This window comes from Suillus subalutaceus (genome assembly GCF_016647625.1).
Source record: "Suillus subalutaceus strain FC151 chromosome Unknown DFJ58scaffold_11, whole genome shotgun sequence".
In the NCBI taxonomy this organism is placed as follows: domain Eukaryota; kingdom Fungi; phylum Basidiomycota; class Agaricomycetes; order Boletales; family Suillaceae; genus Suillus; species Suillus subalutaceus.
The window spans coordinates 103,418-130,868 of NW_024540260.1; the positions used below are offsets into that span (position 1 = coordinate 103,418).

The following is a 27,451-nucleotide window of genomic DNA, read 5'->3' on the forward strand; positions in this document are numbered from 1 at the left end:
ACTATCTCGTCTTCCCGGCGTTTGTTTGAGCCTGGCCTAGGCCTCAGGACCGCCAAAAGCAGCCCCAGCGTTATTTTATTTGACTCAGCTGTTGTGACTCGTGATCGCGGAGGAGTTAATGTGAAGCCTGTGATCCATTCACTCGATGTGCCTCATGAGTCTCAGGCTTGTACGGAAATATCTGCAGCAGGGACCCCATGCCTCGTGTCTGTGATTCACAGTGAGCTCAAAGAAATCACAGCTAGGAAGGAAATATTGGAAGCATTCTCGTCAGGCTTTGATAGTCCTACAAACAATTAAAGGGGGCTCTTCATGACATGCAGAAAACACGGTAAAATCTAAGAGATGTAATCTACGGCAAAAACTAGGACGGATAGTATGTAAACTAGAAAATAAATACATCGTCGACAGAGTCCTCGACATCAAGCGACACGAAATTGATCATGGAAAGTCGTTATATACATAAGACGGTGAAACCCTTGTCTGCCCATCGATATCAATACTGCCCGGCATATGAGACGATGTGTCCCTGCGAGTATTCACTCCCTTTGGGGTGCAGGAAGTTACTGGAACGAGGTGGAGGAGAGCCGGCAATCGATGAACGAGGTCCATACGATTGCTCCCACTCAGCTGCTGGCCACCCGTACCTATGCCGAAGGACGACGTGAGAAGAGTAAATGTTAACGAAATGAAAGGCAGACCTTGATTCTGAATGAGTGGTATATGTGTGATGCGTAGCGTTGGCATGCATTTGGCCATTTCCACTATGCTGGGTATAATTATTGAACGGTGGACAGGTTGCACGTTCAAACTGCGGACGTGACACGGGGCGCTCGTTACATGACAATCTTGTATCAGATCCGTGCACAAGGCTCGCAGGCATCATTATTCCAGAGTCGAGGCTGGTGACCGAGGCGTTCGGAGCTTCTAGGGAACGAATGGCGGGATGGTCATATTTGTGAGAATGAGATGACTGCAAGGACGAGGGACGAGTCTGCAGCTGATTGCTCCAAGAGGTGGCTCCGCCTTGCCCTAGTCCACGGGATTCCCACAAGGGTAGTACTCCAGGAACTGGATGTCTGGTAAGGTGCGGAAAGTCGAACCAATGAGGACTGGTGTTGACGGGCTCGGCCAGTGGGACGTATGGGTATGTAGTGACAGGCGGTAGCGCAGGATGGTACACTGATGAGGGATTGGGGCGATAATCCGGTGGCGGTAACAATGTGCGTGCGTCGTCTTTGCCCCCATAGCTTTGGAGTGATAGATTACCTTTGTGACCACCGCTTCCAGAGCCGTTGAGGCTGTGTGGCATTGAAGCAGTAAGGTCCTTTCTGGAGGAAACCTCGGTAATGGTCAAACAATAGATCGCGTCACGTACAGATACATCTCGGCATTTCTCCATCGCGGTTTCAGATGTTCAAGCACTTGTATGAAGAAGGAGATGTCGTCAAGGAGCTCTGCCATCGCAACCGCAAATGCTGGCTTCACATCCTCCATTCCACCAGACTGGAGTTGTTCGCGCTCTTGCCATTTCAAATCCCAAAAGTTCATGAGAAGAATCGCAGCGCACATGTGTGACCCACAAATGAGCGTGGGTATATTGGATATACCCCTTTGAATCTGTGCCCGCAGTATCTTCGCACAGGATTTTCCTGCGCTGACACAGACGCCTATACAGGGGACCGGCATGTTTGTGTGTGGGGTAACATTGGAAAGGGAGCGAAGTGAACCGGGTAAAAAGGGACGGTAAATGAGGATGTGGATGATGTAATAGGTGGTGTACAGCGTAACCGATTGGTTGGCGAAGAGCGGATCTTCTATGTGAGGTGACCATTGCACTGCAATCAAAGCGTGAGATGGATCGACGCTCATAATTAATGATTACTGACAATGAGGAGGCACTGAGTCGGCCCATTCAGTCATTGCGGCACTAAGGCGATTCAAAACTTCATGCCACCGCGGACGCGCGGCACTAACCAACAATTTGGACCTGTCAAGGGCATACTACGCCAATAAAGGTTTAGTCGCTCGTAAAAGATACCGGCGGGGTGGGAAAACGCACGATGGTCCTCAGAGCGTATGCCGCGATTTTAGTCAATTTTAGGTAGGAGTTGAACCCTGTTATCTTTGATGGCTTTCCCGGTGGTTGTTGGAATGCCTTCTCAGGATCGTTGGTTTCCCAGTATTCATCATCGACTTCCAGGGGAAGGTCGACATCGAAGCTGGATAAGCATGCGTCAGAAGGGTCACATAAAAATTGTGTGACTTACTCTTCCTCTCCAGAACAACATGGTCGTCCAAGAGCTGCACTTCCTATGCGGTCGTACAGCACAAGCACCCAAAATGCTCTTTTCCACAGTTCCTCCTCAACACTTGGCTTTGCTCCATAAATCTTCTTGCGATGTGCGCCAACATCCTGAGCTTTGCGGAGGCCAATACTGATAAAAAGCCATCCCACTGGATGATAAGCAGTACCGCGTAGAAACATGCCTAGTAACTATGGCAGATAGGATATTTTTATGAATCACTGTTGTCATTGTAAAGTTACTCACAGACATGGTCTGTACCTCAAAGAGGCCAGGGGGGTGAAACAAGCTGCGAGAATCGCGATGAACGTCTGCAGAGAATGAGATCCACGGACATAATTCGACAAGGTTGCTGGCATACCAACTGCTGCGCTGAAGTACTTCCATCCTGCTCTTTGCCACTTATAATCCTCGTCGGATATCTCTGCCTCGGGTATACCGTACGCACCATCCAATACGCGGGGATCGTCGGACCAGCGGCTAGCAACAGCGAATAACGCCAAGCACAGACATCCAAACCACAGATCTGTTTCTTGAAGACCCTTCCGCCATTGGCGCTCAAATGTCGGTCGATGGAAAAGTGGACATTGAGGGTTGATATGGAGAAAGTATAAGTTGATCAAACTGTCGGTCAAGTCAGGTGGGGGGAATTCCTTTGTTAGCGACTGGCAGAGCGGCTCGAGCCTGTCTTGGAAGCTTTCAAAATTAAGTTCCCACTAGAACAAGCGATGAGCAATTTAATGCCCGATGAGAATAAATGCTTACTGAAGGCGTGGTCCAGAATTCTCGCCGTCGTATTGGTGTAAAACTGGCAGAACTCGTTGATTCCGGTGAACTGCGACTGCCCGATCCACTCTCGGCATCAGTCAAGCCTGACTCTTGGGATATGCGGTTGATGTGTTCGTCGCGAAGTTTTCGGGTTGGTTCGATGAGTTTGAAGCAGCTACTCTTGCCATGGAAGCGGACTTGATTATCCACAAATGGGGCATGTTCCTGGGCAGGCTCGAGCCCACGAATGGTTAGACGCTTCATGCCCCGGGAAAGACTCAATTCGCCGACTTCTTCACTCTCCGAGGATGTACATCCGTCCGATGATAAGTCTGTATCAGTTCGAGGGGTGCCCGCGGAACGCCGGCTCCTGACACTAACGCTAGATGAAGGCAAAAATTTGCCAACAGGGGGTAGACTAGTACCGACAGAAGGTGACCCATGAGATCGCAAATGAGCGACTGGAGATGATGATTTTTCATCTGGGGAAAGACGGTATTGTGGTTCTGCATCATGTTTCCAAGAATCACGGACAACTGGTGAACCAAGTTCTTCCGAGAAGTCAGCCTCAGGGCGGAGCTATACGATAATCATCAGTCAGACAAGAGTAACAGAGAAAATAGCAGAAGATAGACTGCAGTTTCCATCATTTCTCGGAGACATGTGATGGAGTGTGAAGGTCTGGTTGCATTAAAGGACCTTGACACATTCTCGAGACACCCACCATGCCGGGCGGGATTAATAAACGTGAGATTTACGCACCCGCTTTAAAAGTGCCTCCATTCTTTCCAACCTGTCCTCAAGACCAGTGATATATCTGCACATGATCTCAGTTCTATTGTCATGATTAGTCAGAGAACGGGGGTAACACATACGCCTTTGGAGGACCTCTAGGCTTCGAAGCCTCGCTGTAAGGATCATAATCGTTCAGCAACTTTCGCTTGTATAATATTCTCGGACATACATATAAGTACAGGTCTTGCGATTCTGTACACAGTTGGTACAGATATTATCAGGCATGCGTGGGCCATCACATTTAGTCTTTCTACGGCGACAGGCATCGCAGGCCCGCTCGATCTTTCTCTTTTTGTAGGCGCCTGTTCACTGGAGTACGATGGGGTCTGCTGTAGAGTAACCATAGACGTGCTGGCCATAGGTTGCTGGGATATCGTATAAGGGTCGCCAATATCTACGACATTGGACGAATAGACGTTTGAAGAGTAGTAGGGACGAGTAGGATGCATGTGGAGAAGTGTGCACGAACTTGCAAGGATACGATGATCGAAAGGAGGGACAAGAGAGGAATGATTTAGGAAGATCCACGATAGCACTTTGAGGGAACTAAAATAAAACGGTCACGGAAATACAATCAAGAACTGGCCTGATATCTTCGGTAATCTAGAATGAATATTGGTCACAGAAGGGAGTCTGGAATTCAAAGGTGTGAAAGTCAAGAAGAAAGGATCAAGACCGGAAAACATGATTCAAGACAAACCAGGTTAAATATTTTGGTCAGCAAACGTTATTTCACCCTTGACATGCATTCACTCTCACGTGCTGCTAGTCGGACTTTAAAACTCCCGGTGCCGTAAACAAAGCCGATACGGACAGTGCAAGCGCCAATCCCCTCTACAAGGCCCGCATATATGTTTTTCCCCCAACACGGTTATTGTAATGTTCTTTTCTACCAAAATTACATAATTATGACTTCCTGTACACCCTAAGTAAAGTCTCCTATGGACTAAGTCGAACCCGCCGGCAGTCTGCGCGATCGCTGATCGACATTTTGTAAAAGGTTTTGCCGCCGGTAACGGGATCGCTGAATCACAAATTTCGAACACCAAACGACTTCGCTGGCTAGTCTTCTTTAATTCGGGGCCGTCAAGGATCTTCTTGAAAACTGTACCACTTTGTCCTTCTCAGTTGACGTAAAGTACGAACATCCTGCAGCCTGTTTGTCTGTCATCTGACCAGTGATTCATCCACACTAGCAACCTCGTATTTTAAGTATTACCGCTGCCTCCGTAGGCGTTGTCGTTGGTGAACATTTAACTATAAAAGAACTTTGTTGGTGAGTCATTCCAAATGAACAGATTGTAACTAAGTGTTTCCTGACGTGGCACCTGCCACAGCCTAGCTTGAGTTTGGTAAACCTTATGCCATCCCACATATCTTTCCATCCCTTCCTTCGCTTCAGTTCGCTTACCACCAGGTCAGCCCTGCAACAACGCCTGGTCATTGGGACACGGGGAATGAGTTCATCCAAATTGAATAGACCTTCACCTCCTCCCCTTCCACGCGAACTTCAACAGGAGTTCGAAGAACTCCAGCGTAGTGCTCAAATGCCTCTCTCATCTCCAACCCTCTCCCATGGTGAGGCGGAGGCACAAATGTCGTTACACCCAGACGCTCGTAAACCGTTAACACCTGAGTTTGACGGTGATGTCAACCCCAGAACGGGCGAACAAGGAGGTCCGAAGAGGGAACCCGTCGGGAAGTGGAGTGATGACGGCGGTGACTGGAGTTTCAAAGGGCGTGTCTCTGACTTCTAGTCAGACCACTCAGTACGAATAGATTTACTTGATCTTATTTTAAAACCAAAATCGTGATAGCATCCTGCCGGGTTGCTTTGACTTTACTGCCTCGAAGCGCTGACAGTCTTGCTTAACGTTTATAACCCAAGCCTATCCCTTCTGAAGATCTGATCGATGGAAACTAATGAAGAATACATGACTTTCCAGGCCCTGCATTGAATGGTCAAGATATTCATTTCACCTGGGACTATCTTCAAGTCGAACATCAAAAGTCGTGAACGAGCATTTTTGAAAATTCTCCACCTATTTTGTGGAAACGAGTGAGCTCACTTCCGTGCTCAAGAAAACCTAAAGCGTCAACGCAAGTAATAAGCTCTTCCAGACGAATGTGGATTTCAAGATGCATTGGTACAAGCCCCTAGCTTGCAAAAAAAAAGTTGCGCGAAGGAACCCTTGCAGTCAAAAAACAGTTGGATGTTGCACAAGTTACAGAATTATGAAATATGTACATTTTTACCGCAGTCGCAGGAACGTCATCACATCACCTCCTGATGCCTCTTGGGGCAGGGACGCCACGTCCCCGACGAGCTGTCATTTCAATCAGATCACGGGCTCCAGACGAAAAAAAATAACCATACCGTTCGCTAAAGAGTTTTTTCAGTCAGCGAATCATAAAACAGAGCAAAACATAACAACGGACCTCTCATAATAGTCGCGCGACCACGCGCAGTACCGATACCTCTTCCGCGCATGGCGTTTGGACCAACTCTCTTGAACCTGAGTAACAAGGTCAGTGTGATCTCGAAATCTGATCATGCGCAACTTACATGGGGGCATTCTGCAGCATATCCGGCACAATGAAGAATCTGACCATACTTCCCCTAATATAAACCTGATCTAGTTGTGATACGCGGCCATCTCGTCCTGTCACTGTAATATCTCTGAGTGAGATGTTCAAGTTATCTTCGGCTAGCAGCGTAGATGAATCAGAAAGGATCTATGACAGTGATGCTTGAAAATAGACGTACCTTCAGCGAGTTTTCCACGATAAAGTTGGCCTGTCTTGAGTTCCACGGTAACGATGTGTCCTAAGGACTCGTGAAGTAGCTTGACTGGCACACCAAGCCCTGTGTTTGCCATTTCTGAGTGGTTGTCAGTGTAAGAGTTTGAATTCTTTGGCAACTGTGTTGTTTGGTCTTGTTTGGTGGCGACATATCAATTTGATCCGCCCTAAATTGGGGTCAAGACTCCTGTAGTGACAGCGTGGTAGGCGGAGAGAAACAGTGCAACCGTGAAACAAATCTTGTTTTATTACCGTGACATACAAGCTCTGCTAGCAATCGATTCTTCAAGGCGGTCAACATCGACTGCGGCTTGCAAGTATGTATGAATTCACGCATTACGGTATGCTTTCGTAATGCTAATACTAGAATATCCCGCCTCAGTGACGATGTCAAATTCACCCCAAAAGAATTCCGCCTCACTGTCTCTCTTCGCGTCTAGTCCTCCCTCTGGACTTCTGAGTGGCCCGTCCGATACCGATTACCGCAGGCAACGCCTGCAACGAATTGGCAGCTACTCAGCGCCAACAGCACAAAATCAAGCAGACGATGAGACCACTGCGCTACGCGCAGTTCCCAGCACCAGTTACGGGACATTGCCCGCTGTTCGCCCGCGTCGCACATGCACCCAACCTGATCTTTGGGTCGCTCGTCGCCAAGTTACTCTCCCAAGCCTTCCTCTAACGCGAAGCGTGACCGTCTCTGTTCCAAACTCTCCATCGGCCTTCTCACCAACATTTACACGGGACACACTCCGCAGTCGGATTTCCCAACAGCGGCCCATATCTGCTTACGATGCCCAACTCGTGAATTTAAATGCCGATGCCGCGGACACTGACATCGACGTTCGAACCAATGGATTCCGCGTGTGGTACTCCTCGTTCTCCTCAATTGACTGGCTTCATGATGCGATCAAGGACTCGGTCCGATTTGCCCGGCTCCGGCGCGGCAAGTCCATCCGCTCCAGAGTCCGACTTGTATTCGACAAGAGCCTTGGATGGATCATCGTCACTATCGTCGGGTTCCTCACTGCCGTAGTTGCATTTCTTGTCGTTCGTGCAGAGCAATGGCTGTTTGATGTGAAGCAAGGCTACTGCAAGACCGCATGGTGGCATGCACAGCTCTTTTTCTGTCCTCTGCCCGATGAGTACGGGTCTTTGGATGACCATTGTTCCGCTTGGAGGACCTGGTCGGATGTCTTTGCATCGTGGACGGGCAGCGAATTGGGGGGTGGAGAAAGTGCTGTACAGTATTTTGCGTATACAATCATTGCGGTAGGTTCTCGGCTGTGTCGCTGAGTCATGGTTATGCGACATCTCATGGATTCTTAGGTTTTATTGGCCGGTACTTCATCGCTCCTCACAATCTATCTCACGGCGTCAACGTCCTTCATCACTCGTAAAGAATCCGGAGTTCTATCTCCTCATTTCGACAAGAATGGTGAACGGACCGCTTCGAGCTCTTCGCGGCCCAAGCGTGGTGTAATCTACTACGTATGCACAAGTCTTACTACAGAGTGCTTACACTGATTATGATCTGAAATAACAGGCTGCAGGGAGTGGAATCCCGGAGATCAAGACCATTTTATCAGGTTTGTGAGGGTCAAAGATGAATGGCTGTTTCTCAATTTCAATTTCTTCCATTGATGTAGGCTTCGTCATCCATGGTTATCTCGGCGGGCGCGTGCTATTTATTAAAGCGCTTGGACTGGCTTTGTCAGTTAGCTCAGGATTGTCTCTTGGTGATTACTCTTGCAAATTACTTTTGGCACATGAGTGCTGATGCCTGAAATTCAGGCAAGGAGGGACCTTTCGTCCACATTGCGAGCTGCGTAGGCAACATCGTCAGTCGTTATCATAGCAAATATGAAAATAACGAAGGTTAATTCCTAGTGTTCAATTTTCTTTCCATGCTCATGTTTTTCTCCAGCCAAACGTCGTGAGATACTCAGTGCAGCATGCGCGGCAGGTGTCGCTGTTGCATTTGGGGCACCCATTGGCGGTACCTTGTTTAGCTTGGAAGAAGTCTCTTACTTCTTTCCGCCCAAGGTAGTATCTTTCCATTGTCCGTGAATCAGTTTCTAAATCTCTTGTTGGATATTCCAAGGTTATGTGGAGAAGGTAGCCACCATACATTCCAATATTACTGTGTTGAAACCAATTTCCTAGCTTTTTCTGCGCAATGATAGCGGCTGTAACCCTCCGGTTTCTCGACCCTTTCGGAACTGGTAAAGTTGTATTATTCCAGGTCACTTATGACAAGGTTTGTCACGCAGTATTTGACTGGTCGCTCGCTCATTATATCCGACAGGATTGGCATGCATATGAGCTAATATTTTTTATCCTACTTGGAGTTCTTGGAGTGCGTATCTCAGTTCTCTTGGAGGACAGTTTATTAAACGAAGATGCAGGGAGTATACGGCGCGTACTTTTCCAAGCTGAACTACCGCTGGAGTCGTGACGTTCGTGGCAAAACATGGTTAAAGGCGCATCCAGTTGCAGAAGTCGTTCTTGTGAGCATCACCTTGTTCGTCCCTTATCCAACCTTCTCAATGACGTAGGTGACTCTCGTAACCACTGTTTTGTGCTTTTTAAATCCTTATGCACGCATGGGGGGCACAGAGCTTGTTTATAACCTCTTCTCAGAATGTCGCACAGGCAGCAAAAACAGCCATTTTAATTTGTGCGTCCTGGATCCAAGCAGTTTCGACCATGTCTGGCCCGTCGTGCGAGCGATCCTTGTTGCCATGATCGTCAAGGGTTTCCTGACTATAATTACATTCGGCATAAAACTACCGGCTGGGATTTTTATACCCACCCTCGGAGTAGGTGCATGTGCTGGACGGATTGTTGGCATTGCTGTGCAATGGCTCCAGTACCATTACCCGGATAGCACTGTATTTGCTGTATGCGAGGGTGACATGGATTGTGTCGTGCCTGGTCTTTACGCAATGGTGGGGGCTGCAGCGGCCTTGTCGGGCGTCACTGTAAGTAACCGGCTCCAAGTCCTTGGTGCCACGAAGTTGACTCTAGATCTCCAGAGAACAACGGTGTCATTAGCGGTCATCATGTTCGAGCTAACCGATACCCTCACGTATGCTGTCCCTGTCATGCTGTCTGTTCTTGTTGCAAAGACCGTAGCCGATGCCCTGGAGCCTAAAGGAATTTATGACCTGGTGATCGAGTGAGAACCTAGTCCGAACCCCACCAGTCCCCCTGACACTTTTCACAGGCTATCTCAACTTCCGTACCTAGATGCTAAACATGAATACCTGTGGTCAAATCTGTCCATCAAGGAAGTGGTAAGGACACCGTACCCGTTGTTGAGATCTGACTCACTATCACTTCTAGACCGATCGAGATGTGGATGTGATCAGGGTTGACCGACACAATACCGTTGAAAGTCTTCGGGACCAATTGCAATCACTTCTGAATGCTGAGCATGATGACGGTGGTTTCCCCATCCTCAGGCCAGGTCGTGACGAAGATGGTATGCGCCTGGTTGGCTACATTGGCGCTAGCGAATTAGAGCATGCTCTCAGTAGATACCCTCATTTTCCCATACAAACCACATCTAACCAAAAATCTAGCCGTCGTAGCAGAGGGAGCAACCGAGGAAGTTCGCTTTCACACTACCTATACGCATGAGGACATGACTACTTCATTTTCGTCCTGGGTGGAAGAGCCAAATGAAGGACGATCCATTCGACTTCAGCGTATACATGGACCAGGTATATTCCTTTCGTTTGATTTTATGGTGCAGACACTTAAATGGATGTAGGCTCCATTGATGATTCAGTCCAACTCGCCTTTGGAGCTCCTTCACCAATTTTTCGTGAAACTTGGCGCTCGTTATGTTGTAGTGACGGACACTGATGGTGACTGTACGAATATTCATTCACTCCCGTTGGTGTTGCTGAAGTTGCACTTTTCAGATGAAGGCGTAATCGACAAGAAGACGTGGCTAGCATTTCTCAGCGAATTGGAGGAGAAATCGTGATAGACTCACGATCTGCCGCCACGAGTTTATTGGCTAATGGACATAATCAACAGACACTCGCACACTAAGGGATGATTCTGTGGATACTGGTTGCATACCTAAACCCAAAGTACAAAGTACGCGATACTGACAGAATTCTGCTGTAGGCATGTTTATGGTTATTGATCTTAAGTTATCGCAATTACATATTAGCAGTACTACGTATACTTTTACTACACAATAATATACCTTTACCTTATGACCACTCCTGTGGGATCGCGTTGTAGTACGCGTTGATCGACATCATACTAACATGTCTTCGCGCGTCTCCCAAGCCGCTGCCAAATCTCCCGACCCTTATGAGTTGGAACGGTTAGCAGAGGAGCTCGTCGCGCGTGAGCTCGCAGGCTCTAGCTATGCTCCCCGAACTACTGCCTCGACGGAGCTACCAATTTATGTCCCACTATCGCATGACAACCCTCATCTAACTGCGGAAGTGTTTAACGTCGAAGAGTTTTTGCTCTCCCGATCCCACACATCTCTACAAGACTTGCGCTCAGAGCTCAGAGACTACCTCACCTCGTTGAAGGAGGAGTTGGTGTTACTCATCAATGATGACTACGAGGCATTCATCAGTCTAAGTACAGACCTGAGAGGCGAAGGCTCGAGATTGGAGAAGCTCAAGCTCCCACTCGACGACTTACGGAAACGCATCTCGGTGAGCATTACCATTACTCCATGTCTTCTATCGTCCTGCTGATTCGCTATGCAAGGAGTCGCGAGCTGGCCTCCAGGCTACGCAAGATAGCATTCAAGAGACGCTCGATACCCGCACCCACTTACGCGAAGAGAAGGTTCATACTCGATCTATGGGTCCAAATTCTAACTGAAGCGTCGGTCTTCAGGCACTTCTACATCTCTTGCTTAAGATATCAGAGTCTGTGACCAGACTCGAAAGTCTTCTTCTCATCTCTCAAGTTACTACGTCACCACTTGAAAATCACAACAGCAATTATCAGTTCCATCTTCCGGCCTCTGCAGGACAACCCATCGATGCCAAGTATTCATATTTCTTTTGCTGGTGTAAACGATCTAATAGAGTTCCAGGAGCCAAGGCAACCGCGCCAAGCACCTTTCCAGAGTCACTGCTGAGTACACTCAACTTCTGTATCACATCGAGAAGGCAAAAGAAGAAAATTGTGCTTTTGTGGATGAAATACGATGGGTTTGTTGCGGCCTTTCTTTCGTAGTGCGATTCTGATAGAAGTCTTTTCTTTATTTCGGTTAGCGCATTGACCGCATACAATCAACTCTCACCTCTGATCTAGACCATGTTTTCTCTGCGATCCTGAGCTCCCTGACGGACATCAAAGCAGGAAGAGTTTTAGATCTCGAACGAGCTAAACTTTATGTTGATTTGACTGAATGTCTAAGGATTTACGATTCACTACACCTTTGGAGAGTTCCCGAAGAGATTATGCGAAGAGACGTAATGCAGGCCTTTATCAAGAAAGTATGGGATACATATTACCCTCTTCCTCAAAAAGAAGTTGCTCATCTTTGCATCTAGACTATATTTCCTGATGCACTGGCTGCATCACTCTCACCAGTGTTACCACATACTCCACTTCCTGCCGCGCTCTCTACCCGCACAGAATCACACGGGAGCGCGCTGTTGCCCCGTACCCCATATACCCCATTCACCGCATTTGCCTCTAAGCAAAATCCCTTCGAAGCTTCACATGTTTCTGGACCGGTGCACTTGCTTGACGAATCTAATGATGCGCTTGCAAAACTGTACAACCAGATTCTTCGTTTTATTGAGCGAGATTTTGGGCGCATCATGGAGATTGCCGAACGAGTTTCCCTTAAGGCGGGTTCAACTCAATCGCAATCAAGTATAGCGTTGGGAAACCACGACCTGGGAGACGCACAACAAGCTTCTGTGGATGGCTTTGAGATTATGACCAATGTGGTGTGGGCAGAAATTGGTAAGGCAATAATGGACGAACTTGGCACTGTTGTATTTGCGCCAGGAAACGCAAACGAGTTCCGCAAGGTAAGGTTCTATAGGAACTTGCTTAGAATCTTGTGATGCATCGACCCTTGGTTGCAGCATCATTCTACAACACAGGCCTTCATCCGTTCTCTCGAATTTTTGGCTCCTTCCACGCATTCTGTGCAAAACATGCGTTCCCATCCAGTTTTCACTGCATTTCAGCGACGTTGGCAGCTTTCTGTATATTTCCAGCTGCGGTGGAAAGAAATCATCACAAAGCTGGAAGAAACGTTGTCATCGCGAATCCTGGATCCTGAAGCACCAAACTTTACTCCTGGTGAATTACCATTAACTTGGTTTCAGCACATGTCCCTAGCTAACCGTTCTCAAGGGCACAAGGTGTTTGTAACGGCACAGGCTGCTGACATTTTCACTGCAATTGATTCGTGCTGGAGTGCGGAAGTGTACATTCCCGACCTTGCGCATCGCTTCTGGAAATTTACTCTTCAGGTACTTCCTCTGTATTAGTTATCAGGCGTCAATGTGAACACGTTTCTAGCTCCTCAGTCGATATCGGGAATGGTTGGAAAACTCACTGCCACCTGCAGGAGGGTCTCCAGTAAAACCTGCTGCCAACATTATGAATGACAAGGCATGTGTTTTGATAGATGCCAGAGTATTCGTTAACATTTTTTAGACCTCAGCAATTGCCAACCCTCCAAGATCTTCAACACCTGGGCTCACGCCAGAAGCGACTATCGAAAGTACGGCTGCTGACGAGATCTTACTAAGGCAGTTTGCAACGGCTCTCGTTGATATTCGGGCGATGACGAGCCAAGTCTTGCAATTATGGAGAGAAGAGATTAGTATGATGCTTCCCGACACGTCAACAGAAGACAATATGGCGGAGGAGGTGCTAGAAGGTTAGCCTAAATGCCGTCCGTCTTCACACTGCTGAACTCAACATTTGCAGTCGCCCTGAGAACTCAACTGGAGCAACTCAGTGCTCTTTCTACGTCATTGTACAGCCAGGCCACAGCCATATTATCCAGGCGGTGTTGCGATGCCCTGTTGCCAGTTCGATCTATTCCTTCACAGTTTAGAGCAATGTCCAACAAACGATTACCCTCCGAACCAAGTTACTTTGCACCTACCATCCTCCGCCCGGTAAGGATCTTCTTTGGAATTGGCGCTGTCGGTGGTCCTGGGGAACGACTCAAGGAGGAATTGTTGAGGGATGTCTCAACTAATGTAGTCGAAAGCGTCTGCCAGCGGTTCGCATGTTCTTCCGGTGCGATTAACATGATTTTGACTTGGTTTCAAAGGTACATTCAGTACTTGACTGCAATGAAGAAGACCGAGGAATCTCTACGACGACTGAAGAAAGGGAAAAAGTCGACGTTGTCTATCTTTGGATCTACCACTGCTGGAAAAGATGATGGGAAGGACGAAGAACGCATCCGTGCGCAGATGATACTGGACGTCGAAGCGTTCAAGACAGAAGGCGAAGCCCTAGGGGTCGACATGCGGTCCGTGGACAGCTTTATAGTCCTGGATCAAATGGTTCGAGCTGAATTGGTTGATGGCGATCTCTGACACTTATCCATAACTTATATCCTTGGCTGGGAGCAATGTTTTCGATTACTATTCGATTGCAGTAGCAAGATTATAGATTAGGTGCAAAACATGCCATTAGGAATCCAAAGCTGAGCATCTGAGATGGTATATAGTCCCTGTCCGTGAAAGTCTAATCTGAACACCCTCGACATCTGCCTGAGAAGGAAGTAAATTCTGACCGCACGATGAACATACACCGCAAGATGGGGCCCAGCCACGCATTTTCTCTTTTGTGTATAGTTCTACGGAATCGAAGACATCCCGGTCAATGAGATGTTTCGAGATGATTAACATGTCTCCATCAGTTCGGTATGATTCCAGCATGCCAGTCAGAATCGCACGGAACTCCGTATATAGGATGCCCGACGTGCCAGAGTGAATAGCAGGATCCACCAAACGCTTAAACAGTCGAGGAAACGATACTGCCTGGGTCGAGCTTACAGAAACCAAAGACGCAAACGTCTCTTGGACGATAGCCCGCAAAGTCGACAACACTTCACCCTCAAGCCCTGCGTCGCTACCTTTGCCAGTGGAACAGCAGGCCGAGAGGGTTTGCACAGTATGAATCTGGCTGCCCAGAAGCTGGTACCAAATGTCCTCGAGAGGAACTTCTGCAGGAGAAGACGAGCTGGAATGTTCCATGCATACTGATATACCGCGCCGTCCGACGGCTTGCAGGTCATTCAAGCATTTGTTGACCGAGTCCATAGAACCAGGAGCTGGCGAGGCTAGCGTGCGCGCAAGATCTAGCGTGAGCTGCTTCTCAAATACGTCGGCCTTTGAAAGGGCTTCCCGTGGCTGCCCACTGTAATTCACGGCCCATATGACAGCATCATACGCTCCTGCTTCCTCGCATATACTCAACGCTGTCGGCCAGTCAATGCCGTCTTGCAAACGTTTGAGGACGGGAATGACACCAGAAGGAGCAAAGTGACACTGCAAGCTGATAAAGCGGTGGCGAAGTCGGCTGTTGATATGAGTCGGGGAACTGGGAGTGGTAGAATACTGATCATATTCACTGTCAGGGACCAGGTGGTTGAGGTAGATGAATTGGTCACGATCATCCGACAAGGGGGATCTCTCAAGTGCCGTCTCGTGGAGCTGAGGAGCATGCTTGTCTAGAAGAGACGCAGTTGCAAGAACGTCGGCTCGTAAGAGTTGATCCAGTGAAGTGGTGAGAACATTAATGACGTCGCCAGGAATCTGCTTTTTGTTGTCTCTTGCCGAACTAGCAATGGCTTCTTCCAAACCGCTGAATATTTCTGCAGGGTGGAGTTCGGGATCATGAAGGAACGCAGTGAGGAGGGGACCCCAGCGTCGCTCGTGGCGGTACCGACTACGTAAGATGCGATAAAATCCAGCATCTTCAAAGAGCTGAAGAACTCGGTCTCCATCATGGGGGGTGTAAGCCGACAGGAGATACTCTGTCGCGAGCTGACGGTCCTCTCGTGTTTCCGCTTCAGGTTGGGTGGCGAGTGCAGTAAGAATGTTATGAAGGACACTGGGTGCGACTTCAATGTGGTGGGGGTACTTCGGGACGTTCCGTGCAATGAAGATGTTCAGAAACGTGGCATCGGATGGTGAGAGATCTTTACTGGACATGATATCCAGTAGAATCGTCACTATCATAAGCCGACTCATGTCTGAGAAGTCATGTAGATATGAGTCCTCGAAAGCCATGTCCAAGCAATCCAGGAATGATTCAGCATCGAAACGGAGTAAGAGTCGAGCATAGGGATATGTTGGCTCCACACCGCTCTCGTCTTTGGATGTCAAAATCAGATTTCCTCCTTCAGCGGGCCAGGTAGTGGAATGTCCGCAGAAAACGAATGAGTACACATCTTTTTTAGCGAATGAAGCCTCGTCTGGCTCCATAGGCTCCTGGCTTGGATAGATTTGTCCACACAGCACGGTTGCCAAGTATGAGTAGATCTTATAGGCATTCGTGACAACGGTGTCCGTGGGCGCTGGGTTCTGTTGTAGGTCACGGATAAGGGCAAGGGATTCAATGATAGGAGAGACATAATCTCGCAGTGCACGAGTGTACACATAAACCAATGCATCCCATAACTGGTGGGTTCGGCAGAGATTGATGGCTTGGTTGATGTCCAAGCAAGATGGCTCGATGTGCCAGATAATTCGTTCTGCGAGATCTGGACGTCCGTCCTCCTCGTGCAGCGCCACCAGTCGCTGTGTGATGCGAGGAGGCACTGAAGGGATACTGCCATCCAACACAAAAGGTTCAAGTTGATGGAGGAACATCCGGTATATGCCAGCGTTTTCGTACTGCTGGAATAGCTCTTCGAATAAGAAGTCAAAGTCATCCAAAGCAATACTAGCACGGGCACATGTTGCTACCAGATCTTCAAAGAGCGAGGTGCGATCAACGCCCCGTCCATCAAGTGACGCATGTGTGCCATCTGTCATGCGGTCTTCAGAAAATGCATAACGGGAGGACGCCACCATCAGGTCGTAAATTTTATCAGCGATTACGATTTGACGTTCTTCTGGATCTTCAGGAAGACCATTACGGTTGCCAGGAGCTTCGTCTGTATAGTACGTCCGGGTCAGATCGATGGCACTGAGAAAATCACCCTGTTCAACGAAGGACAGGATCCTGTCAGCCCAGCTAAGCAAGGTACCAACAGATAATTCCTGTCGACCCTGACAAGGGTGTCAGTTCTTTCTTGGCTTCCATATGGAAATAATGCGGAGCTCTCTCACCAGAAGGAAGAGTTTTCCTTTGTAGGTCCGAATACTGTGGGCAATGTCTCTCACAGATTCCGAGTATGATATTGAACCATTTCCCGTGAAGCCTAGCGAAGGCGATACCAGAGAAGAAGAGTCGAATCGGACGGCTTCAACCATTTTCATGCCACGTACGTCATAGATACTCAAGGCGCTCGAAGTAAATATGGCTATTTGCTGTCAAAAAAGGAGCATGAGAACTGATACGTTACATTGGAACGAACTTACATTGACATTAAGCCATTGGATAGCAAGTACGGCATCATCCATCGTCCACTTTCCCGCCTCCTCGAACACCAACGTGCCAACTTCTATTTCGCTCGTATTTCCTGTGCGGCTGTTTGACACGGTCTGTTTGATCTTCTGTTCATGTACACGTAAGAGATATACATGACTCCCCCACGAGTACGAGAGGACAGGATGAGTTGGCGTGGGTCGCGGTCGTTTTCCGCTCTTTGCGTTCTTCATGCCAACTGTTTTGTCCAATTTCTCTGTAGAATTATCTTGGATGCTAGGAAACCACGCGAGACATCCTCTCCTTCGATAAGCGGGGGACGACAATTGTTCCTCATCGCGCATAATTTTTAGCCATGTCTTCGGAGTAGGCTTCAGGCCCACGACAACGAGTTTTGTAGGCGTCAGTATGGTAGCAATCTGATATGCATCGGTGGGATGTGGAAGAGGTCCCAGGGGAAGAGTGCTCATTGCCAGGATTGTATTACGTGGTCGTCTTCTGCGGCGAAAGGAAGGGCGATCGAGTGCATTCTGTTGGGAAAGTGGGTCTGCGGGATGACCAGAGATACTAGCTTCAACATCCTCTCCATGATAGTTCCCAAAAATGCGTATTGTGTCTGATGCCTCCACAAATAGGACTTTGCCTAGGCTGTGATAAAACGACAGACCGTGCTCATCAGCGGAGACCACAGCTGTATGACGGCCAGCTACGAATGATATGTTGATGATACGGGAGCCTGGAATATGTCCTTCCTGTCGGCCAGACGTGACAGCGGCAAGAGCAACAGGTGTCACGGTCCGAGCTGCGACCTCGGGATTTTTCAAGTCGAAAAGTTGGATGTAGCCCGTAGTATGCCCAGATGCGACAAATGTATGGTCGTTTGATAGCGCGACCGCAGAGACGGGCCCAAAAGTTGATCCTGAATGGGGTTGATTAGATGATCAATATCGGAACAGGTTTAAAAGTTACCCGACGAGTCACTACCGCATATACACTTCAATGTTTGCTTGAAATCGAAAACGAATATGCGGCCCTTGTCTGTCCCAACGCAGATAAACCCATTGGCAGCCAGGACCATGGGAGCTCCCGTTATATGATCCCCGAGGACGCTTGATGCCTTTGCAGGTTTCTGGTCGTAGAGATGAGACCCTGCGCTCCGGAGTGACGACCAGCGAAACACTTCTCTCTCCTGGTCTATCAGAAGTCCATTATTGCCCGTTGAAGGAGACGATGTCCGCGAAATCTCTGAAAAATGAGATGGAGATGAGGGGAAACTATTTATAGCTTGGGCGTGAGGCGATCCAGTGCTGGGAGTAGGGGAGCCCTTTGGCGTAAAGGAGCGAAGTCTGGAGACATTTGGGTGTAGGAATGGCTTGGGGAATTGTAAGAAGGGCCCATTCGGCGCAGGAGACCCTACTCTGCTATGTGGGAGAGAAGACATAACCAAGGGAGCGGATGTTGAAGCGCTGACGTCCAACTGAATATCAACACGCTGCACATGCATGAGTACGTGTCTAAGCCATGAGGCGTGCCACGGCTTACTGGCACGTCACGAGGCAGGTCATTGGAAGCACTACTGCTTTCCTGCAAAAGCGCCTGTTCCACCTCATGTTCCTCAGATTCATCATATGAATCTTCAGGTCCGAGAACGTCTCGCAGTTGGTCTCGATAGTTGTCACCCGTAACTTGATCAGCGTCTACACCGTCATAGACGAAGCCGCCATCATCTTCATCCGTTTCTGCATCACCATGCTCATCGTCACCGTCGCTGAGCAATTCCTCCATTCGCGTGGTGTAGTCTCCTACTTGATCATCTTCTACTTCCTCTTCTTCATTGCCGGCGAATGTCGGCGAATGTTCAAGGTCGAGAGGGGGCGGTAAAAATTCCTCCTCGCTGGCCGAATGTGCCGATGCTGATGACATCGACGGCTAATGTTCGATGGTCACGGACGTCGTACGCAGCAGTGACCTAAGTATCATACGTGCGATTTCTCCGTTCCAAATTAGGTAATTTCATTTATCGGTATCACGTGCATGCAGGTAGTCGAACGGGAACCAGTGAATTCAGCGCTCGTGCACATGCGCATGCACATGTGTAACTTAGCTAAGACTGTCGTCCCTTAACTGTTACGCCAAAAGGCAGTGATACTGAAAGCTTATGTTTCAGTATCGCGGACAGTATTTATGTAGATTATGCGGACTTTAGTAATAAGCCAACATGCTTACAACATGCACCATGCTCTATATATGATGCTTTCCTCAATTCGCAAGTACCGAGAGCTGGGTTAAGCTCAGCGATGACTTTTCTCATTAATGTTGCACTTATTGTAAGGTCTAACTTAAGTACTTGCATGATGATTTTCGAATGCTCTACAAGTGCCGAGCCTCCATATGGGATATCAACACATGGTTTCCTCAGGGTAGAACGTGTTAGAGAACTCGTGTGACGCTGGATGCAAGAGTTGGTGCCATATCACAATAATACAAAGATATGCTAGTGAAGTAGTCAGGGAGTAGTGATACGTGATGGGAGGGGTACATTGAAGATTAACACCCAGTCCGTGATTATCCTGACACCATTCTTCGTTCCCGCTCCCTCGTCTTCACGCCCGGACCAAACCGTTCCTGGAAGCTTATCAGTTCCTCCATCAGTTCCTCCATCATCTTCATCGTCGATGGCGCTGACCCATTCCCATAACTGGTGTCCGAGGACCCGTCAACAGAGATGGTGGCGGTACCGTCCAAAACCATAGGTGAGCCCGTGGTGTCTCCTCCACCGACTTCACGATCGTCATGAGGTGAGGGATTTGTTGAATTAGAAGCCTGTGCTTTCAATGCCCTCAGCGCCTTCTCCAGTGCATCCCTCCGACGCCCGCGGTCAAGCGCTCCGGCTTGTTCCCTTCCCACCCACTCTACCAATGCGCGCACGCGCTTGTTCATATCCCCCACGCTCATTCGTTTACTGGGCCATTTGACCTTCACACCCCTCTCCATGGTCCGGTCGACCGACTCCCTGGGCCCAATGCCCGAACCACGGACTTCCAGGGGACGGGGCGTGTCTGTCGGCAGCATAGGTTCCAGGTGGGCAAGATAGTCTGGTAAGTTCCATGACGTAAACATTGGTTGTTGCGAGACAGCATAAGCATGGGAATTGCGGTATGCGCGAGAGTTCTCTGAACTAGCAACTGTGACTCCACCGGCGCGCCTAGTAGGGTCACCTGGCACGCTCCCAGCGTGAGAAGATGGAGGTGGTCTTTTGGGTGTGGGGTTTGTTTTGTTCCGGACGCTTGCCGTAGGTCGCTTACTGGGGCCGGCAACTTGAATTTCATTAAGTCACGTGAGTTTTATCCTTGTCACTGAATTGCTACTGACATACCTTCTTCACCTTCAACAACAGCAGCGACTGCATCTTGATTAACAACTGCTGTCTTCCGCGATCCACCACCTCTTCGATTGCGGTTGCCGGACTTCGCGCCGCCACCTGCCTTTTTGGCTGGAGGAGCTGGTATCTCCTCTGGCACGACTGTAACTACTTCTGGCTGATGATCAGAGGCAGTCGAGGCCGATCGTGTACGTTTCTTAGGCAGACTATGTTATGACGTCAGACAAACCAAAACACATGAATATAGCAGGAATACTGACACGTCGTCCTCTGTACGCTTGCGCTTTTTGCGACCGTTTGAATCTTGATCTTCGTGGCTTTCAGCCTGACCATTGACACTCCCATTTGTTTGAGCGGGATGAGGTTCTGTCGCGGCTGCAGCTTCTGCTGCCGTCGCTTCAATGATCTCTTTTAAGCTCTCATCAAACGCCGCGTCGCGGCTGTTCATCGTGTTCCTTCGTTTGGGTGGTTTCAAAAGGTGTGTTGGAGAGTGTGATCGTGACAGACGCGAAGCGGTCTGGTGTGAGTTGGCAGATGATTGGCGAGGTTTTTTGGCTAATCTCCTGTGGAAATGAAACTAGTCAAAACAAGATAGCGAACACAAAGTCAAAAACAGCTTACTTCAGAAGGTCCTGGTGACGCTCAGGCTTGCATTGTTCACAGTGATATTCGTCCTGGAGATCCGCTTCATGCTGGTACCCCATGCACAGGCCATGCTGCCAGACATTGCAGGTTTCACACTGGACCATGAACTCTCCTGCATCGGCATCTTCCTCTGTCGAAAAAGTGAGAAAATGATCGATATGTAGTCGAAGATAACATACCATTCTGGCCACATATGCAACGCGTGATACCCTGTTCCTCTGGGTCATCGTCTTGTGGGTCAGCGGCGCTTCCAGTATTAGAATTGCTGAGTTTAGTGGAAGCTGATTCGATCAACTGGTCAGTGGATGTCAGGTTTTTGTCCTTGCCGTTGGCCTTGCGCTTTGCGCGCCCGTTTGAGTTCCCATGGGTAGAGTTGGTGCCATTGGTATGAGCGTTCTTAGTAGGGACAGGCTCTTCGGGATCCTCTTGCTTCAGACGCTTTGTGCGGTTGTTGCTGCTGTTGGAAAGTATAGCAGGACGTGTGATAGGCTCCTTTGTTCGAGGGAGGGACTCAGAGGCCGGTGAGTCTGGAGATTTGGAAGTACTAGCTGAAGCAGATGGAGCAGAACGTCTTCCTGAACGTCGTGTTTCTCGTGGTGAGAGAGGTGGTCCCATTGTTGAGGACTGGGCCATAAACTGGTGGTGAGCAGGGAGAGGGGAAGAATTTGTTTGGCAAGCTTGTGGTGGATCTGAGTATAGTTTGACTTTACATTTATTTAGGGCTGGCAGCACACTTGTTATCTTCCGACTCTTCTCTGCACAATCGTTCAATTCTTTTCATCACTTCAATTCTTTCTTCGTTCTTCTATCTTACTTCACCCAATTTTCCGCTGCAGCTGATAGAGAGAATGATGGCTAAAGACCATTCAGGTCCTTGTCAGGCATGGTGGTCGTTCAGTTGGGATTGAGTACTTACAAGACCACACTTGGTGCGTTCTTACTTCCTATCTTTCTAACGACTAGCTAATATTAATCCTCAAACAGAATGAATATGTTGCAAGTCGAGTTGGCATTAGTACTCGTCTTTGCCAGTGCTCCCCATATACCCCGCTGTCATGATATCTCGCGCACGTGACCCGTCCACGGGTGTATGACGCACGTGTCATTTTCGCGTTTTTGTACCAGTTTATATGGTTTTTGCGCGCCATGGAGTCCAGCCGGCTGATAGCATGAAACTCATATAGTATATGAATCTCCATTCCATTGGACTACTACTAGTTAATTGGTACCACGGTGCACGCGGCGGTTTCAATTATTCCGGCAAGCACCGGCCGAGTCATTTTCGCTGTCGGTTACATAAAAGGTTTTCGTGCTCGCGTAGATGTGTTCTTATAACCATGGCACCAGCTATCGCAACTCTAGAGTACTCTTCTAACGCGCCTCAGCCTCTCAGCTATCCGCGTTTGTCTGCACATCACTTACTATCTTCGAATGAACCCGATTACCTTCGTCTTATTCTCACTTCGAAAGTATATGAGATCTTGAAGGAAACACCCCTGGTCTACGCCCCAAACCTTAGTGCAAAACTAGGTAATCAGATATGGCTGAAACGAGAGGATCTGCAAGAGGTTTTCAGCTTCAAAATCCGAGGTGCCTATAACTTCATGGCAGGACTATCTGATGAAGAACGATGGAAAGGTGTTGTAACATGCAGCGCTGGTTAGTGTGCGTACTTGCGACGTGTCATCTTATGATATCCCCGTCCAAATCACTGATTTGGCGCTTTCAGGCAATCATGCGCAAGGAGTAGCTCTTTCTGGCGAACGTCTTGGAATACCCTGTACCATCGTGATGCCAAAAGGTACTCCAACCATCAAAGTTCGCAATGTCGAACGCCTCGGCGCAAAGGTCGTACTCCACGGTGTTGACTTCGACGAAGCAAAGGCAGAATGTGCAAGATTAGCTGCCACCCATGGGCTGATATTTGTCCCACCATACGACGACCCACTCGTAATCGCAGGTCAGGGTACGGTTGGCATGGAAATATTAAAACAATTACCAGACTCTGAGAATCTCGATGCCATCTTCGGTGCGGTTGGCGGCGGCGGTCTTGTCTCTGGAATTTGTGAATATGTTAAACGCATAGGCAACCCAAACACAAAAGTGCATGGTGTCGAGACCTTTGATGGGGATGCCATGGCACAGAGTCTGAAAAAAGGGGCAAGAGTAATTTTAGCCGAGGTCGGCCCTTTTGCAGACGGCACAGCAGTAAGAATCGTTGGCGAGGAGCCATTCAGGATATGCCAGAAACTCTTGGATGACGTAGTCCTAGTTGACAACGATGAAATATGCGCTGCTATCAAAGATATCTTCGAAGGTAAGGGATCTTTCATTCTCGTAGGTGATTTACTCTATTCATAAACCTAGAAACTAGGTCTGTTACGGAGCCTTCTGGAGCCTTGAGTGTGGCAGGCTTAAAGCGACACATCATAAATCAAAATCTTGTCGGCGCAAACCGAAAATTCGTTGCTGTTGTCAGTGGAGCCAACATGAACTTTGACAGGCTGCGTTTCGTCGCAGAGCGTGCAGAATTGGGTGAGGGACGTGAAGCACTTCTGAGCGTGATGATCCCAGAGAAGCCTGGAAGGTAAGTTCTTCATTTAAGTCATCATGTTCCGTCCCTTACATCCTTTGTTCATTGGTTGACTCCTCTTCTTCTCGTGTCTATACAGCTTCTTCGCATTACACTCCATCATCCATCCGCGAGCAACAACAGAGTTTATATACCGTTACAACGATCCAAACGCTGCACACGTATTCCTCTCATTCAAGCTAGATACCTCATCTCGCAAAAAAGAAGTGGAGAAGGTGCTTGAAGAAATCAAAAATCAAGGGATGACTGGATATGATGTTAGCGATGATGAAGTTGCCAAATCTCACGCGCGGTACATGATACGTGGATGCTCAGCGATCCCAAACGAAAGAGTGTTCCGGTTTGGTAGGCATTCTTCTCATGTTTGGTATTTCTACTTCACGGTGTGCTTACTGGAATCTCACTGCAGAATTTCCTGAACGACCGGGCGCCCTGCGCAAGTTCCTTCAGGGTATTTATCCCGGATTAGGCTGGAATATATCAATGTTCCACTACCGCAATCACGGTGCAGGTTCGTGCAATGTCTTCTTTGTCATCTTTTGTTCCCTCATGAATTTGTTGCAGACCTTGGCAGAGTGCTAACGGCCATCCAAGTTCCGCAAGAAGATTACGCGGCATTCGACGAGTTTTTGGGCCAATTAGGATATCATTATGTGGAGGAAACTGACAACGAAGTGTACAAGCGGTGTCTTGCAGGACAGGTTACTCTAAATGGATCTGCATAGGATCTATGTCCGGGTTGAGCGTGGGTACGTTGGCAGGCATACATTTCTATCGATGTGAATATCAATTGAATGCCGCTTGAAGGCGAGAGATCAAATTAAAGATGAGCCGTAGTGGGACATTCTATGATGTTCTATAGAAACCGTCAGTGAACTTCCTACCCTTGATCTCGGATGAAAGAAATGTTTTTGAGGGTGGTCGAGGTCAGAAGGTCGTTCAGCGCTCAGCGCTGGGAAGTCCTGTCTTCGCGTGAGGGGTCAAGTATAAACCGAAACTTCGCGTGCATGATTGCTTGATTGAGTCGATGTCAGTGGAGTCCTGTCGCACGACATCTCTGGCGATCATATGAGGATCTTGATAACATGGAACGGTTACGCCATAATGCATTGATGATGCAAGGGGTCTAGATTTTACAACGAAAGTCTAGAATTGCTGTAAGTGTGTAGGATTCCGTTCAAGGACAATAAATGTCACAGAAAGGCACAGTAGTACTGGTTTATATTGGTTTTTTGAAAGTGTCGCAAATATTGGACATGTACAGTGAGAAAAAGCAAAAAGCGCCGCGAACCACGGCGGAGATTCTGTCGTCAGAATTCTGCCTCATCTGCAGTTTTCGTCATTTCTTCAATCATCTTGGAAGCAATGGAGCGGTTGCCTAATACTGGCCGATGGGCTCGCTGCAATAGAGCTGGGAGTGGTTGAAGAATCGCTCTTGCGACGAAAAAAGCGCTCAGGAGGAGATTGTGCAGTGGTATAAGCCTGCTTGACGAGGGGAACTGCGGGTAGCGCAGAAGGGGACGAGGGGGACTAGGGAAGCGTTGTTGCATCTCCAGGATGGCTTTCATGGCCAGAGATGTGGTAAGACCGCGGTTTCCGATTCTGATACCGGAGGACCCGTATTTATAGATCCACCCGATCTCCCAGCCTCCATCTTCACATTGCAGAGGAAGCAAAGTACGAAGATCAACGTCGTTGCGTACTCCGAGGTAGGCACAAAGCCGGAGCCGCATGGAGAGCGCTAGAGCGTCACCATCAGTCCCTATGCGCTCCCGAACACGTTCGATCAGCAACGGCTTTATATAGGCTGCCAAGTATACGTCGTTGCTGATTTCAAGCAGCCGGCCAAGGAAATAAAGAAAGCACTCCGGGGTCGCGTAATATCGCGTACCGTCGAGATAAGCTCTATGCAGGAGCACCTCGCGTACCCAGTGAAGGGTGCGATCAAGTTGATGGCCACGTCCATAAGAATAGAACAATGTCAGCGCGTTGACGCACACAACCGGATCAAACCGAGGTCGGCGGTGGTCAAAGTATGTCTGTGATTACAGCTGGGAGGTTGGCCAACGCATGGGAAATGATATCTGAACGCACGTACCTGAATAATCCCATCGTCATCAATGTAGTCAAGCATGTCATCCATAACGGAGTGTGCTACGTCCTCAGGGCTGCCCATTACGGTCAACCCAAGGGACGTGGTATCCAGGTCAAAGGGAAACTCTTCAGTAGTAAGCAATGGATTTCCTGATACCAAATGAGCTGCTAAATAATGGTAGCAAACATTTGGTACATACCCTGGAAGAAATTCCACGTCCGATGTGTATCAGTCAAATTGACGAGATTCCTGGTATGCTGCTCGATGAGTGCGGGGAAAGAAAGGTAATCCTCTTACCGGTTATCAGTCGCCTCCAGTATCAGGAGCTGAGCGAAGTTCTCCCGTAAGAAAATGCCGTTTTCAGTTACAGATAGAAGTTTCTTCGTATTCACGGTCAAATATTGTCTGCCCCTTTCGACAGGATCTCCAAGTAGGTTATAAAGCGCGCGGACGACTTTATGATGATCGTCGAAAACAATACCACACATCCCAAGCGAACGCGCGGAGAGGACATTCTCTATTTTATCATCCACAAAGATGGTGCGGGAGGGGTCAGCCCCTGTGCTCGAAATCACTGCCTTGTAGAAACCAAGGTTAGGCTTCCGCTCGCCCACGCCGGCGGAGGTGAAGATGCCGTCGAACAACGACCAATCAGCAGGCTTGGTACGAAGAACTTCATAGTCAGGCGCAGAAATATTTGACATGGCAAAGACACGTAGCATCCCGTCCGAGCGTGCTTTGAGGTGTCGAATAACCGATATGAGCTCTTCGTTGGACTGCAGAGAGTCACGAGCATCTTGGAACGCACGGCCAACCTCTGTGGGGTCTACAGAGAATTCGCCGCCGACCCTAACATAACACTCAGCCTGGGAAATCCTCCCCCTTTCATAGTCAGTCCAAGTAGGAGAAGAAAGGATTTTACGTAGAGCGTTTGAGGATATGGAGGTTTTGGTCTGCGGGGACCAAGAGAACAAAACATCACCAATGTCGAAGATGAGAGTGGTGTAATTCGAGGTAGATGACATCAGGATCAGTTAGGTGTCGCAGGTAAAAATGGAAAACGGTGCACGATGGAGCATATATTCCTCCACAGATGGCTATTTGAATGCTTGGAGACAATCCAAGACCGAAGTGGTAAGCTGCTCTGTGCCTAACCGTGACATTAACAAACCTCCGCAGATTCACAATCTGAAGCAGAGATCTTACATACAAGTTTTTTTTGGGTCGGGGGTCTGGGACCGCGGGAGAGTCACGGCGTTTTACGTGATGTCACTATATGCCGGGCGTTCGAATTGTCGAGCGGGGGACGCGAAGCGCTAGTTATATCTCAGTCTCGGGAAGGAACTCATTGTACAAGTTATGTACCTAGTAGAAAACAATATATCTACTGACTGTTAGTAAATCGTAAGAACGGGAAAATAACGACAGCTCACATCTCAGTCTCAGGAAGGAGCCGAGATGCTCGTGCGGATCTACTGGTGGCTTTATAC

At 48.5% G+C, this 27,451-nt stretch overlaps 9 protein-coding genes across 9 annotated transcripts; 4 read left to right on the forward strand and 5 right to left on the reverse strand.

Moving 5' to 3' along the window:
* Positions 1 to 251: 251 nt before the first annotated feature.
* On the reverse strand, positions 252 to 4,591 carry DFJ58DRAFT_764816 (fungal-specific transcription factor domain-containing protein). The gene is made up of 13 exons (XM_041388713.1): positions 4,188 to 4,591; positions 4,039 to 4,155; positions 3,950 to 3,982; positions 3,837 to 3,891; positions 3,072 to 3,653; positions 2,668 to 3,022; positions 2,553 to 2,617; positions 2,271 to 2,497; positions 2,063 to 2,222; positions 1,890 to 2,004; positions 1,379 to 1,838; positions 702 to 1,331; positions 252 to 647 (listed from the first exon to the last, which is right to left on the reverse strand). Exons 1-13 carry the CDS (start codon positions 4,316 to 4,318, stop codon positions 497 to 499), a joined length of 3,081 nt encoding a protein of 1,026 aa, XP_041248724.1. The 5' UTR covers positions 4,319 to 4,591; the 3' UTR covers positions 252 to 496.
* Positions 4,592 to 5,124: 533 nt separating this feature from the next.
* On the forward strand, positions 5,125 to 5,785 carry DFJ58DRAFT_764822 (uncharacterized protein). Its single transcript, XM_041388714.1, has 2 exons — positions 5,125 to 5,145; positions 5,292 to 5,785. Exon 2 carries the CDS (start codon positions 5,327 to 5,329, stop codon positions 5,624 to 5,626), a length of 300 nt encoding a protein of 99 aa, XP_041248725.1. The 5' UTR covers positions 5,125 to 5,145; positions 5,292 to 5,326; the 3' UTR covers positions 5,627 to 5,785.
* Positions 5,776 to 6,848, reverse strand: DFJ58DRAFT_764823 (uncharacterized protein). The gene is made up of 5 exons (XM_041388715.1): positions 6,637 to 6,848; positions 6,436 to 6,577; positions 6,309 to 6,385; positions 6,247 to 6,252; positions 5,776 to 6,196 (listed from the first exon to the last, which is right to left on the reverse strand). Exons 1-5 carry the CDS (start codon positions 6,746 to 6,748, stop codon positions 6,150 to 6,152), a joined length of 384 nt encoding a protein of 127 aa, XP_041248726.1. The 5' UTR covers positions 6,749 to 6,848; the 3' UTR covers positions 5,776 to 6,149.
* Positions 6,849 to 10,910, forward strand: DFJ58DRAFT_904132 (chloride channel). Its single transcript, XM_041394897.1, is given in 19 exon segments — positions 6,849 to 6,988; positions 7,054 to 7,943; positions 8,001 to 8,162; positions 8,218 to 8,260; positions 8,321 to 8,410; positions 8,466 to 8,549; positions 8,599 to 8,717; positions 8,776 to 8,789; positions 8,838 to 8,931; positions 8,980 to 9,030; positions 9,080 to 9,181; positions 9,230 to 9,655; positions 9,710 to 9,852; positions 9,901 to 9,970; positions 10,020 to 10,209; positions 10,259 to 10,344; positions 10,364 to 10,399; positions 10,450 to 10,552; positions 10,604 to 10,910. Coding segments are annotated over 19 exon segments (2,769 nt in total). The 5' UTR covers positions 6,849 to 6,987; the 3' UTR covers positions 10,669 to 10,910.
* Positions 10,897 to 14,324, forward strand: DFJ58DRAFT_764832 (oligomeric golgi complex component, COG2-domain-containing protein). Its single transcript, XM_041388716.1, has 12 exons — positions 10,897 to 11,365; positions 11,421 to 11,501; positions 11,553 to 11,707; positions 11,755 to 11,872; positions 11,936 to 12,160; positions 12,218 to 12,706; positions 12,764 to 12,983; positions 13,038 to 13,156; positions 13,206 to 13,298; positions 13,344 to 13,569; positions 13,620 to 13,920; positions 13,972 to 14,324. Exons 1-12 carry the CDS (start codon positions 10,961 to 10,963, stop codon positions 14,240 to 14,242), a joined length of 2,703 nt encoding a protein of 900 aa, XP_041248728.1. The 5' UTR covers positions 10,897 to 10,960; the 3' UTR covers positions 14,243 to 14,324.
* DFJ58DRAFT_854016 (Golgi CORVET complex core vacuolar protein 8-domain-containing protein) lies at positions 14,256 to 18,324 on the reverse strand (the record flags this gene model as incomplete). Its single annotated transcript, XM_041393862.1, has 4 exons — positions 14,256 to 16,927; positions 16,988 to 17,188; positions 17,240 to 18,165; positions 18,228 to 18,324. The coding sequence occupies 4 exons, from the start codon at positions 18,322 to 18,324 to the stop codon at positions 14,339 to 14,341; spliced, it is 3,813 nt and encodes a 1,270-aa protein (XP_041248729.1). The 3' UTR covers positions 14,256 to 14,338.
* Positions 18,325 to 19,690: 1,366 nt separating this feature from the next.
* On the reverse strand, positions 19,691 to 21,967 carry DFJ58DRAFT_697427 (uncharacterized protein). Its single transcript, XM_041383501.1, has 5 exons — positions 21,453 to 21,967; positions 21,250 to 21,403; positions 20,889 to 21,191; positions 20,623 to 20,834; positions 19,691 to 20,563 (listed from the first exon to the last, which is right to left on the reverse strand). Exons 1-5 carry the CDS (start codon positions 21,904 to 21,906, stop codon positions 19,812 to 19,814), a joined length of 1,875 nt encoding a protein of 624 aa, XP_041248730.1. The 5' UTR covers positions 21,907 to 21,967; the 3' UTR covers positions 19,691 to 19,811.
* A 625-nt stretch (positions 21,968 to 22,592) lies between these two features.
* On the forward strand, positions 22,593 to 24,780 carry DFJ58DRAFT_764836 (tryptophan synthase beta subunit-like PLP-dependent enzyme). Its single transcript, XM_041388717.1, has 7 exons — positions 22,593 to 22,932; positions 23,003 to 23,590; positions 23,641 to 23,860; positions 23,946 to 24,211; positions 24,276 to 24,377; positions 24,431 to 24,615; positions 24,674 to 24,780. Exons 1-6 carry the CDS (start codon positions 22,611 to 22,613, stop codon positions 24,589 to 24,591), a joined length of 1,659 nt encoding a protein of 552 aa, XP_041248731.1. The 5' UTR covers positions 22,593 to 22,610; the 3' UTR covers positions 24,592 to 24,615; positions 24,674 to 24,780.
* A 58-nt stretch (positions 24,781 to 24,838) lies between these two features.
* Positions 24,839 to 27,149, reverse strand: DFJ58DRAFT_764840 (HAD-like domain-containing protein). The gene is made up of 4 exons (XM_041388718.1): positions 26,259 to 27,149; positions 26,161 to 26,210; positions 25,965 to 26,110; positions 24,839 to 25,905 (listed from the first exon to the last, which is right to left on the reverse strand). Exons 1-4 carry the CDS (start codon positions 26,984 to 26,986, stop codon positions 25,177 to 25,179), a joined length of 1,653 nt encoding a protein of 550 aa, XP_041248732.1. The 5' UTR covers positions 26,987 to 27,149; the 3' UTR covers positions 24,839 to 25,176.
* Between the last annotated feature and the right edge of the window lie 302 nt (positions 27,150 to 27,451).

Coding starts and splice junctions, on each gene's coding strand:
- DFJ58DRAFT_697427 (XM_041383501.1), bottom strand. CDS start 21,906: ATGGCCCAGTCCTCAACAATGGGACCACCTCTCTCACCACGAGAAACA. Junction 21,192..21,249: donor CGTCACCAGGACCTTCTGAA/GTAAGCTGTTTT, acceptor TCATTTCCACAG/GAGATTAGCCAAAAAACCTC. Junction 20,564..20,622: donor TGTTGTTGAAGGTGAAGAAG/GTATGTCAGTAG, acceptor ATGAAATTCAAG/TTGCCGGCCCCAGTAAGCGA.
- DFJ58DRAFT_764823 (XM_041388715.1), bottom strand. CDS start 6,748: ATGGCAAACACAGGGCTTGGTGTGCCAGTCAAGCTACTTCACGAGTCC. Junction 6,578..6,636: donor TCGTGGAAAACTCGCTGAAG/GTACGTCTATTT, acceptor CTACGCTGCTAG/CCGAAGATAACTTGAACATC. Junction 6,386..6,435: donor ATGCTGCAGAATGCCCCCAT/GTAAGTTGCGCA, acceptor CTTGTTACTCAG/GTTCAAGAGAGTTGGTCCAA.
- DFJ58DRAFT_764832 (XM_041388716.1), top strand. CDS start 10,961: ATGTCTTCGCGCGTCTCCCAAGCCGCTGCCAAATCTCCCGACCCTTAT. Junction 11,366..11,420: donor ACTTACGGAAACGCATCTCG/GTGAGCATTACC, acceptor TCGCTATGCAAG/GAGTCGCGAGCTGGCCTCCA. Junction 12,984..13,037: donor AGCACCAAACTTTACTCCTG/GTGAATTACCAT, acceptor ACCGTTCTCAAG/GGCACAAGGTGTTTGTAACG.
- DFJ58DRAFT_764836 (XM_041388717.1), top strand. CDS start 22,611: ATGGCACCAGCTATCGCAACTCTAGAGTACTCTTCTAACGCGCCTCAG. Junction 22,933..23,002: donor TGTTGTAACATGCAGCGCTG/GTTAGTGTGCGT, acceptor TGGCGCTTTCAG/GCAATCATGCGCAAGGAGTA. Junction 24,378..24,430: donor CTACCGCAATCACGGTGCAG/GTTCGTGCAATG, acceptor AATTTGTTGCAG/ACCTTGGCAGAGTGCTAACG.
- DFJ58DRAFT_904132 (XM_041394897.1), top strand. Junction 8,932..8,979: donor TCCAGGTCACTTATGACAAG/GTTTGTCACGCA, acceptor TATATCCGACAG/GATTGGCATGCATATGAGCT. Junction 9,656..9,709: donor CGGCCTTGTCGGGCGTCACT/GTAAGTAACCGG, acceptor CTAGATCTCCAG/AGAACAACGGTGTCATTAGC.
- DFJ58DRAFT_764816 (XM_041388713.1), bottom strand. CDS start 4,318: ATGCATCCTACTCGTCCCTACTACTCTTCAAACGTCTATTCGTCCAAT. Junction 3,983..4,038: donor CGCAAGACCTGTACTTATAT/GTATGTCCGAGA, acceptor TGATCCTTACAG/CGAGGCTTCGAAGCCTAGAG. Junction 3,892..3,949: donor CCTAGAGGTCCTCCAAAGGC/GTATGTGTTACC, acceptor GATCATGTGCAG/ATATATCACTGGTCTTGAGG.
- DFJ58DRAFT_764822 (XM_041388714.1), top strand. CDS start 5,327: ATGAGTTCATCCAAATTGAATAGACCTTCACCTCCTCCCCTTCCACGC.
- DFJ58DRAFT_764840 (XM_041388718.1), bottom strand. CDS start 26,986: ATGTCATCTACCTCGAATTACACCACTCTCATCTTCGACATTGGTGAT. Junction 26,111..26,160: donor GACGTGGAATTTCTTCCAGG/GTATGTACCAAA, acceptor ATTTGGTATCAG/GAAATCCATTGCTTACTACT. Junction 25,906..25,964: donor ATGACGATGGGATTATTCAG/GTACGTGCGTTC, acceptor CTGTAATCACAG/ACATACTTTGACCACCGCCG.